Source organism: Pinus tabuliformis, chromosome 1_1, assembly GCF_031772625.1.
Source record: "Pinus tabuliformis cultivar Carrire ecotype Pingquan chromosome 1_1, CPIR1, whole genome shotgun sequence".
In the NCBI taxonomy this organism is placed as follows: Eukaryota; Viridiplantae; Streptophyta; class Pinopsida; order Pinales; family Pinaceae; genus Pinus; species Pinus tabuliformis.
Window position 1 is genome coordinate 556,805,852 of NC_142297.1, and position 11,407 is coordinate 556,817,258.

Consider the following 11,407-nt stretch of genomic DNA (forward strand, 5'->3'; position numbering starts at 1 on the left):
GTTACATCTTGAGGTACTCCATTCCTCTCTGGCTTGATTCTTCTAATTGGAGTCTCTGTTTCCTAATTTTCCTGTAGGCTTACAATCCCATCTTAGATTCTCTTCGAATCCTTTTTCTCTCCCGTTCATAAAAGACAGGAAAATACATATATGCTCTATCTAACAGTCTCCTTCCACATATGAAGGAATCCACTATATACTTAGAAATCATATCCTACCTTAACTAATAAATATAACTACATGGCTTGATCTCCACGTAGGGAGGATCACTTTGCACTTATTTCCATTTCTGTTCAAAATTAGGCAACAATTAACTACTTACATACTTTGCAATTAATAAAATTAAACAACCAATTCTTCCTCCAAAATTTCATTAGCCACAACATCTGACCACACCATTACATTGTTGGCTAGGCCTAGATGCTCCTGCATCACTAAGATCCCAAACAACAAAATAATTAATAGATCTCTGGCATTTCCGTGTTCTAATTGAAAAGCTAAGAAGTGAAACACAGAACACAAGAAAGGTGCAACCCTTATTTATATTATTATTTGAAAGTAATACATACTAGAATGATCAATCATGAAATCCCCTTGCCAGATGGCATGCGCAGATACTCAACAAGACTAAACTGAATAATGAAGCACAATCGTGGACCCTAAATGGATCCATGAGACAATTAAACCCATGGGGTTTTTGCCCCAAGGATCAACTAGAATTTGCCTCACTAAGTTTTTAATAAAACACAAATGGATAGATGAGCTCAGGATGACGCCTATGCCTAGCTCCTACTCCCCCTTAAATAGGTTGAGGGACTCTCTAGAAATCTTATTTTATTATTTTCCCTTGAAAAAGGAAGGCAAATACTATGGGCAGATCCCATAGGAAAATACCATGGGTAGATTTTGTCCATTTTGACCACATCAAGAAAAGGGAATATTACATGAAGTTCACATGAACTCTAATTTAGAAGTTGATAGAACTAGACTCGCAAAGAAAACACTCACATGATTTCGACATCTCAACTATAAAGACCTAAATAATGAGAACCCAAAATAAGAAGTCATTTAATCCCATTTATCTAACTTCTTCTATGCCTAGGTACCTAATAATATAAACTAAAAGGTCATATAAACACAAAATTCCAAAAATTCCAAATTGACTAAGATAAAACCTAAAGGTAGCCACAATCCTCTAGTCCCAAGTACATCCCTATGTGCTAGATCTCTCATTAGTCGATATTCCTAAATTCGTATAAGTACTCATTATACTTGCTACCTTTTATTGATTTTTTGAGTGGGGTTCTTCCCGAGGCTTCATCAGTTCACAAGGATTCATGATGGGGATTTTTAAATAAAGAGATATGGGGTATGACCTTTGTTGTAATATCTCAAGTTAAAACTCTGAATAATCTTTGATTTTAACATGCTTTCTTATATGCTCGATATTAAAGGATGAGAAAGCTAGTAGGTGTGGCTATAAGAAAAGGGAGAGAAGATATATTGAAAAGATGACATGTAACCTAGATATATTATTTAGTATATACATCATATATTTTCTTATTATTCACTTTCTTTTATCATTGAATATTGTTACTTTATTACTATTCATCTTATTCCTTGTGTAGCTTTTAAAGTTACTTTTTTTATGGTAGTCTATATATTATAAATGATACTTGTAAATTTAAAATGATTAAATTTTATATAAACATATACATAAGGTATGATAATCAAATCTCATAACATCATTTATGGCACCTTTATATATGATATTCACATTTTGGAGGAGACTCCTTCATAAAATATCTTGGAATTGATATTCGTCATAAGTTGAATTTGAACTATAATGATGAAAAAAGGATGAATGGATGGTGGAAAGCTTATTATAAGACTGAATACAGGTGAAAATTAGTATACCTTTGGTTGTGGAATAAGAAAAAACACCTTTATTGACACTCTCATCACTCATGTTATATTATATGAATGAGAACTTTGAGGATGCAATATTTCTATAGATTCATGGAGAAGGCAAGATATAATACAAAAGAATTTTATAACTTTTAATCTTAGTATTAAAGGTAATTCACCCTATCCCATCCTCTTCATAGAATCAAGTCTCTACCTCATTAAGTGCATGACAATGGTTAGGTACTTAATGTATACAAACAAGATAAACAACATGGATGACAAGAGGTTTTCCATAATGCTGTGAACTCTAGTTTTGTTGTGTACACACAAATTAGAACTCAATGACAAAATATCTATTACTCTTATGTTATTAAAACAATAAACTCTAGTTGTGTTGTGTACACACAAATTTGAAATCAATGACAAAATATTTATTACTCTTATGTTATTAAAACAATAAACTCTAGTTGTGTTGTGTACAGACAAATTAGAACTCAATGAAAAAGTATCTATTACTCTTATGTTATTAAAACAATAAAAAACTATTTAACAACTTCGTGGAAGTGTCCTCATGACTCTTTGCTAAACCTTCATGGAAATTAAACCTTTCCCAATGATATGAAACTCCCCACTTTCTAACATTATTTCTATCATAATTCACATTAACTATTATTAATATAAAATAATTAAATAATAATAACCTTTCAACTTAAAATATAACTTTATCTCTCAATATTAAATAAGGAAATTATGCATGGTTTATTTTCATAAAATATCATACACACCATTCCAAATTTAGTTGTGGATTCTCTCTTAACCATCAACTCAAATATAATCCTTATTTCCTTCTTAATCATCAATGTTAAAACAATAAAGTACACTTCTTTTATTTGCTCAAAAGCATTTTTAATTGTTATATCTTTTGGAGTTTTTTCTAATTTTTTTTTATCAAATCTGGATCTTTATTGTTTAAAATGAGTTTTTCAGTGCATATACTAATTCAAGAGTTTGAAAAATCTTTGTATCACCAGAATTATGAAAAGTTCAAAACTCTTCTGATTCCAACAAATTTTTATTTATTAATATAAAATAATCAAATAATAATAACCTTTCAACTTAAAATATAACTTTATCTCTCAATATTAAATAAGGAAATTATACATTGTTTATTTTCATAAAAGATCATACACACCATTCCAAATTTAGTTGTGGATTCTCTCTTAACCATCAAATCAGATATAATCCTTATTTCCTTCTTGATCATCAATGTTAAAACAAGAAAGTACACCTTTTTTATTTCCTCAAAAACATTTTTAATTATTATATGTTTTGGAGTTTTTTTTGTCGAAACACTGCTCATTTTTTATAGTCAAATCTTGACCTTTACTATATAAAATGAGTTTTTCACTGCATATACTGATTCAACAGTCTGCGAAATCTTTAGATCACCAGCATTAGGAAAAGTTCAAAACTCTTGTGATTCCAATAAATGTTTACAAAATCTTATAAGTTAAACAAAAGAAATTCCCAAAACTTATAAACTTATAACATAGAATATGGCTCTCCACACACTGAAAAATGGAAGGACCATTCAACACAAACCAACAAACATACACATGGAGAATTCAAAGGGGACACTGCTTCTTCTCCATAAATATTCATCAACAACATGACATTATGAATCAGATCTGACAGTTTTCCCTGGATGGTCAGACACATCCTAACCTTATTATCACAATGGATGGTCCAAAATATCTATGAATCAATGCAGAATGGAAGGTAGTTATTGATTGCCAAGGAATACATTGATTGGAAGATGCAGAATATATTCTATTTGCACATGGCGACGAGGACACGACGTGGGGGCTCTGAGGGCCTTCTTCCATGCTGAACAGTCAGGTTGTCCAACAACAACACATCTCCTTCCTGCCACGTGAAATCTACACACTCCTCATCAAGTATGCCCTTCAATGCCTCCACTGCTTCACTAGGGATATCACTTCCATCGCCCAAACCCAGCCGCTGGTTTTTGCTTCTTTCGCCATAGCCGCCTATGGTATTAAACCAGACTTTCCTCCCTCTGTATCCCTCAAATGTTCTAATAGCTTCGAGGGGGCCGAACACGAACTCTGCTGATCCATCTTCGTTGCATTCGAAACTTGAACAACCCATCACTTCTGCAGCTCTGCTCATCGTCCATTCACATGTCAAACCATGAATTCTGAATTTTGTTTAGCTATTTGTAATAGTCTTCTGAATGTAAACAATGCATCACTAAAACATGCCCATAGGCCTCTAGATTAACAAAATTGTAAGCTCATGGTTATAGAAATTATGAGTATATTGTATTTAATAATAGTTTTACAAAGTTATCGTTATTGTTTCTATAGATTTCAAGAATATTTTAAAATTAGATATATCTAAGTGAGGTCAGAAAGTGAATAATTCATCAAATGTTAAAATATTTTCAAAATCTAATTCTATTTATTAAATTTCAAAAAATCCCAAAAACTAATTTAACTACATACACTAGAGTGAAGTCAAAAGGCAACCTCCTATCTATCAAGTTTTAAAACATTCATAAAATTTATTTCTATACATTCAATTTTAAAATATTCCATTCCACCGACACCCACCTCTTCTTTGCTTCACTTGGGTCGTTCGTTCCCAAAGCAGACTGCCAATTTTTGGCTATGAAGGAAGCCCTTGTATTTTGGGCTGGAGTAGTTATTTTAAACATTAACCCTAGCTTCTTCAATCTCCTTACAAATTCAGGCATCCTGTCTTCCATTCGCTGCGGAATGCTTTGGCTGAGAACTATGGAAGTCTGTCCACCCTCTGGAGGTGCAGTTTCACAAAAGAAAAATAACTTCGATGGCCACGTTTTCATCTGCAAATTAACATAACACAAGTATGGCAGATAATCAATACTTTGTTTTTATGGGTAAGTATATTGAGTGTATCTAAACTTAAGTTGGATTTTGAGTATACTCCAGAACTTGATTGTAGATTCAATTATAGATTTTGAGTATATTGTAAAATTTGAGCAGGTCAGATATCTATTTAATATGTAGAAACCTTATAAAATTATGAGAAATTGTTCTGCAAAACTACTAGAAATACCATCCATAAATATACTTTTAAAAACACAAAATTACACAAGAAAATTCAAACTGAAATATTAGCCCATGACTTACCAGGGCCATTTCATGGTGGAACTCTATCTGCTCGTGCAAAGGAGCTTCGTTGGCTGTGTAGACTCTGTCCTCCACCTTTGCTCTGGGAGCAAAGCCCATATACGGTTGCTCTTCCCATCCAAACGCTTCCACAAATGAACTGAAATCAGCGGCTGATCTGAGAGGGAATCCTCTGAAGAGCAGAGCGCTGTGTTCCATGAGCTCCCGTTCTATCCATTCTCTGTTGTTACGTATTGTCTGGGTTATACCTGCAATCACTCCTGTGTGATGCTGAGAACCGACGCTTTGGTGAGCAGGGAGCAGAACTTTGGGAAATAATCTTTTTTCATCTGATATTCCTCCAACAATCTTCTGCTCTGCTGTTCGGCCTTCCAAGAAAGCGTGTATGGTTGTGTACGTGGAGGCAGAACGGGCTTTTCTAGAAGGGGACAATACAGCAAGACAAGGTTGTGTACGTCATGTAGACCGTCATTCCTTTGCGATATCGGTTGGGATCTTCATATTTGCACAAAAATTCTCCATATACTTTTTACTGGCCGTCATTGATGCAGTCTTCGTTGTCGGCGTCGGTGTAATCTGAGCTTCAGTGAGACTGAGGGACGGAGATGTCGGTGAATTTGGATTTTCAGAGTGGTTTTCCTAGTGAGCGGTTAGGTGACTAAATATTTTGGAATCTGATAGATAAGAGTAAGAGTTTCGATATTTTGAAGGAATTTTTTATTCAATTTTCTGTCTAATTTATCGGAATTATAAATTTAGGTTGGAATTACACATTTGAGTAGTCTTTCATATAGTACTGAATTTATATCTGTAATCAAAAATTCATTTTAAACCACCCAAATCAAAATTTAAAAAGAAAATCAACCAATTCCAACTAAAATTTCCAAAACGTTTAATAATTAAACAATGACAGAGTGAAGGTATCAATGTACGACTACATATTTGGGTCCTGACTACATGTTTGGGCCAGATTCCAAACATAGAGCAATTACATCAATTGTGTCCATTACTGTTGTTCCCAAATATTCTTACTAAAGTGAAATAAAAAAAATTGACATCTATTCATCTGGTTTCCAAATATTCTTGAAATTGGCAATTAAACAAAAGATAACTTCTGAGACGTAGGCGTCCATGAGTGGGGAACTTCAAGGTGGTCTCTCAGGTGTCAGCGAATTCCGATCTTCAAAGTGGTCTCTCACATGTCGGTGATTTCGAAACTTCAAAAGTGTCGGTGTTCAGTGACATCGGAGCTTCAATGTGGTCTCTCGGGCTTCGGTGTTGACCTATTTGTAGCTTCAGAGAGAATAGTGGGACCCTGGAGTCACTGTCAGCCTATTTGGTAATAAGAAGATAGAGTGACAGGTGGACTTTGTCTATGTTTTTAAATTTTAAAAAAGTAGAATATAGATAGAAGAAATTGTTATGGAGTCATTTATTGAGGTGGAGGAATTGTTCTGATAGTTGAAAGTGGTCAGAATTCAGGCAAAAAAATTTCAAAAACATCTAAGACACCTAAAATTTTGAAGTTTAACAACTATAATTTAGATTTACAAAAATCGTTGCCAAATTTTCTCTAAATATGACTAAAATTTCCATAACTTTTCAAAGAATTAGAGCGTAGAACAATTTCTTTTTATAGAGAAGAAAATCTATCGGAGACCCAGGAACAATCATCGTAGCTGCCTCTATAACACCAGAGTACATCCAACCACCTACCCAGGATCAATCATCGTAGCTGCCTCTATAACACCAAGAGTACATCCAACCACCTATAACACCAGGAGTGCATCCAACCACCTACCTCTATAACACCAGGAGTACATCCAACCACCTATAACACCAGGAGTACATCCAACCACCCCTCTATAATTCCAGGAGTACATCCAACCACCTATAACACCAGGGGTACATCCAACCACCTACCTCTATAACACCAGGAGTACATCCAACCACCTAAGACAGGATTGGGGAATCCGCCCCTTTAACTTCCACCACAGCGGGTTAGTATACTCAATGAAATTTAACTTCAGTCTCCCAAGCTTCGCTCGAGTGACCTACCTTCAAACCACACATCATTGTACTATAGAGAAAAAACAAAAATAGAACAATTTCATTGTTATGACATACCAATAACATGAGTGACTTACCTTCAAATCACACATCATTATACTATAGAGAAAAAATTATTACAAAGATAAAACAATTTCATTGTTATGACATGTTATTTTGTCTCATATATTAGAGACAAACAAGTGTAGCTGTAAGGTAAGGCTGATATTTTTTTTATAAAGTTATTCATTGCATTGCTCTTACTATATAGGTTACTTTCAACATTTATATAATATGTAAATTTGTTTTTCTTTGCGTATTGATTTCAAGTTTTGCACGATGAATATATACTATACGAATTATACTTTTCCGTTAGAATTTGATTAGGTAAAATTCGAGGGAAATATTTATTCCTAGTAAAGAAATTCAGTAGTGGGACACTGAATAAAAAATTGATTAAATGGTTTAGGATTATAATTATTAAAAATCAATGTCACTAGAAAAATATGAAATAAAAGAATTTGCAATTTGAATTTCCTATATATATATATATATATTTATATTTATTTATTCTATTCTATTTAATTGTTTTGCAATTTGAATTTTCATTATTATATATATATATATATTTTCAAATTGCAATTTAGAATTTAAATAAATAAATAAATAAATATATATATATATATATATATATATATATATATATATTTATTTATTTATTTATTTATTCTATGTTAATGGTGTTTTGGTGTAGTAGACCAATAAATAATGAATTGATTAAATTGTTTAGGATTATAATTATAGAAAACCAATGTCACTAAACGAATATGAAGTAAGAGAATTTGCAATTTGAATTTCCATAATATATATATTTTCATTTTCTTTCATAATTTAAATTCAAAATTGTATTCTTATTTTAATGGTGTATATTATATTTTTATTATTATATTGGATAGGTTTTAATGTTTGTAAAGTAAATCATTTTAATTATTATACTTTCCATGTTTATTTAAATATGTTTGTGTAATGGATAAATAATAAATGAAAATATTTTTATTATACTCAAATTATTTATCACATAAAATTATAGGGAAAACATTATGGATGGTAAAGGAATTTAATAGTAAGGTAATAAATCACTAATAATGGTGTAAGTTGTTATCACAATATATAATTAAAGGAAAAAGCTCACATCAATTGTAAGATATCAAACAATATAATAATTAATATATCTATGACATTTCAGTGTTCTAATTGTAAAGCTAAGAAGCGAAACGCAAAACACACAGGATCTTGAAAGAAAGGTGCAATCCTTATTTATATTATTATCTAAAAGTAATACATGCTAGAATGATGAATCATGAAATCCCCTTGTGAGATGGCATGAACAGATGCTCAACAAGACTAAACTAAACACTGAAGCACAATCGTGGACCCTGAATGGATCCACCAGACAATTACACCCACAGGGTTTTCGTCCTTGGGATCAACTAAAAATGGCCTCGCCAAGTTCTCAATAAAAGACAAATGGATAGATGGACTCAGGATGATCCCTATGCCAAGCTCCTACCCCCGCTTCCTCCCACCCTTAAATAGGCTTGAGGGACTCTCTAGAAATATTATTTTATTATTTTCCCTCGAAAAAAAATGCAAATACTATGGGAAGATCCTATGGGAAAATAGCATGGTAAATACCATGGGTAGATTTTGTTCATTTTGACTACATTAAGAAAAGGGAATATTACAAATCCTTTCGCCCAAAGATTTTTTTCCCTCAAGCAATCCAATTCTGATGCAGGAGCATTAGGCTCAGAAATATCATTGTATTTTAGTAGACATATTGGGTCTTGTGTTTTCAAGGAAGTTGGTTTCCTATGTATTAAATTAATGTAATTATTAAGTTTTTGAATGATTTTCATGAGAGATATTTAGAAAAGGGATAAATTAAGTATTGTGAAGCATATTTGTAAATGTTCTCGAATGTTGGAGAACATGAGAGATTTAGGCTAGTTAAGATTGCATAGGGATTGAGAGATTTGGAAATCAGTTGTAAATCTTAGATTAGGAATTAGTTCATGATTTTGTGGTTTAGAGAGGATCCCTAGAGATAAAGAAGAGATTTTAGATTTTGTTGAGAAGGTTATGGATCTAAACCAGGAATTGGTTATAGAATCCTTTTGTATAAATGTAAGCCTAAAAGGCATAAAATAGGGTTAGCTAGCTAGGAGTTAGAGAGTGAGTTAGTTAGAGGGTTGATTGTAAGCCTACAGACAGGAAAGGAAAAGGACACTGATAGTAAAGATCATGCCATAAAGGAATCCTTTTGTAATTATTTGTTTGTTAATACAGATAACTCAATTTCTGAGTTTGTGTGGTGTGAATGGAGTAATTAATGAATTGTGTGTGGATTTTAGTAATTTTGCATAACATAGGTTTGCAGGTGTGTAGAGTCAGAGAAGAGGTGCAGAGAAGTGTGTTGCGTGGTTACACACAGACAATATTGAAGAGAACCTTCGCAGCAAAGTATAACCATAAGGTTTCTTAAAACCTAAAGGTTTACGAAGGAAGTGTACAGGCGCGAGCAGAGATAGAGGTCAAACAAGTGAAGGTCATAAGGCGAAACCAAATACACAGGCAGGAAGTGAATGGGCGATTACACAGTAAGAACCAAAAGATAGTAAAGGCATGAAGAAATGAAGTAAATGTGCACAGGAGCCATTGTATCAGTCAGATCAACGGGAGAGATTGTGTGTGATAGATGGATAAGATCTTATCACCCAAATAAAGTAAGAAGTTGAGCAGCGGAGATTAAACCACATGTTAGCAGAAGGATGTAGTGGTTTTCGTAAGCGGGAATCTGTTTCTCGTGCGATCTCGAAGTTGTAAGCGGTATTCCAAAATTGGACACGATAAGGTTTTATACAACAGAATTAAACCCTCATTGAATTCCAACCATCAGGACCATCCATTGGGTGATTGATCAGATGCATATCTCTTCTGAAAGTGCGCGCTGGTTAATTTGGAATTAGGACGTGATGAGGTTTTATACAATGGGCTTAAAACCTTGTAGAGTTCTGATAATCATGACCGTTCAATGGTTGATTGATCGGATGGTAATCACACTCGAATGTTTGCATAGGTTAACACGCTGGGTGGACCCGATGAGTTATTCAAACAAGTTTAACTTCTTTGAGTTCCGACGGGTGAATGGGTTAAAGTTGGAGATCGCATGATAGCCATTGATCTAAAGGAAGAAATCAATGGTGTAGATTTGAAGTGAAAGGTTGAGCATCAATATATGTGCCAAGGTCATGCAATGGCGAAAAGGTAAGGGTTAAGCGTGGTTTATGTGTAATTTCTATTATACGGAATTATAATAGAAATAAAGCGGAATATATATATATTATCGGTTAAGTCGAGGTTAAACAAAGTCTAGAAGACCATGCTATGGTTAATATGCGCAGCTGTTAACCCAAGGTTATGAAGAGTCATATAAAGTTCCGCTTATAGTTTACCAAAGGGTTAGACTTTGAAGAGTCAAATGAAATATTTCTTCTTAAGGAATTAAACTTTGATAAAGTGGGTTTTTATCAAATATTATATTTCCGCTGGTTAAACCTTGATTTGTGAAGGTTTCCCTAAGGATGGAGTCTTTGAATTCCTAGGACAAAGTAATGACATGGAATTGAATTTGCATAATGTGGGTATTGTCAGCTTAGGCTAGCATCATTTGGTATCAGAGTAGAATAAAGAAATTCTTTGTATAAGAATTCTTTGAGAAACCTTAGAACAGAGTTATGTTTTGAAGGTATGTATGCAGGCAGGAGGAGATCAGGTTTTAAATCTGATAAGTAGAATTTGCAGATGCAAAGGAAATAGAGAACAATCCACTCAAAGTGCAGGTGAATGGTAAAACAAGATCACGCAGAGATCTTGAAGATAACAGGCGAGAATATTGTAGCAACCTAGAGCAAGGAGTGCTCAATTGGTTCCAGAGGAAAGAACCAGAAAGATGTCAAAATACTGAGCTCAGAGGAGAGAAGCTTAGTGAGGCATGTGTAGCAAGAGGGACTTGTTAATGCAAAGGTATTGTTGCAGCCCACAGGAAGATCATCAAGGAAATTCCACAGAGGATGTGGGTAGAATTTCTAAGGGATGAAGGAAGGTGATAAGAGTTTTTGAATGAAAGCAGAATGTGGCAGAACCTTGAAGAATTCTAACAAAGGTTGGATAAAGAGGACAGTTGTGTTCTT

At 33.5% G+C, this 11,407-nt stretch overlaps 1 protein-coding gene across 1 annotated transcript; it reads right to left on the reverse strand.

The window, feature by feature from the left end:
- Window positions 1-3,603: 3,603 nt before the first annotated feature.
- On the reverse strand, window positions 3,604-5,433 carry LOC149214357 (clavaminate synthase-like protein At3g21360). The gene is made up of 3 exons (XM_089390889.1): window positions 5,106-5,433; window positions 4,545-4,798; window positions 3,604-4,093 (listed from the first exon to the last, which is right to left on the reverse strand). Exons 1-3 carry the CDS (start codon window positions 5,301-5,303, stop codon window positions 3,739-3,741), a joined length of 807 nt encoding a protein of 268 aa, XP_089247015.1. The 5' UTR covers window positions 5,304-5,433; the 3' UTR covers window positions 3,604-3,738.
- Window positions 5,434-11,407: the final 5,974 nt, after the last annotated feature.

What these genes read in the sequence shown, in the direction of transcription:
- LOC149214357 (XM_089390889.1), bottom strand. Translation starts at nt 5,303, where the DNA reads ATGGAACACAGCGCTCTGCTCTTCAGAGGATTCCCTCTCAGATCAGCC. An exon ending in TCCACCATGAAATGGCCCTG is followed by an intron (nt 4,799 to 5,105) that starts GTAAGTCATGGG and finishes GTTAATTTGCAG; the next exon opens with ATGAAAACGTGGCCATCGAA. An exon ending in CCAAGTGAAGCAAAGAAGAG is followed by an intron (nt 4,094 to 4,544) that starts GTGGGTGTCGGT and finishes GACGATGAGCAG; the next exon opens with AGCTGCAGAAGTGATGGGTT.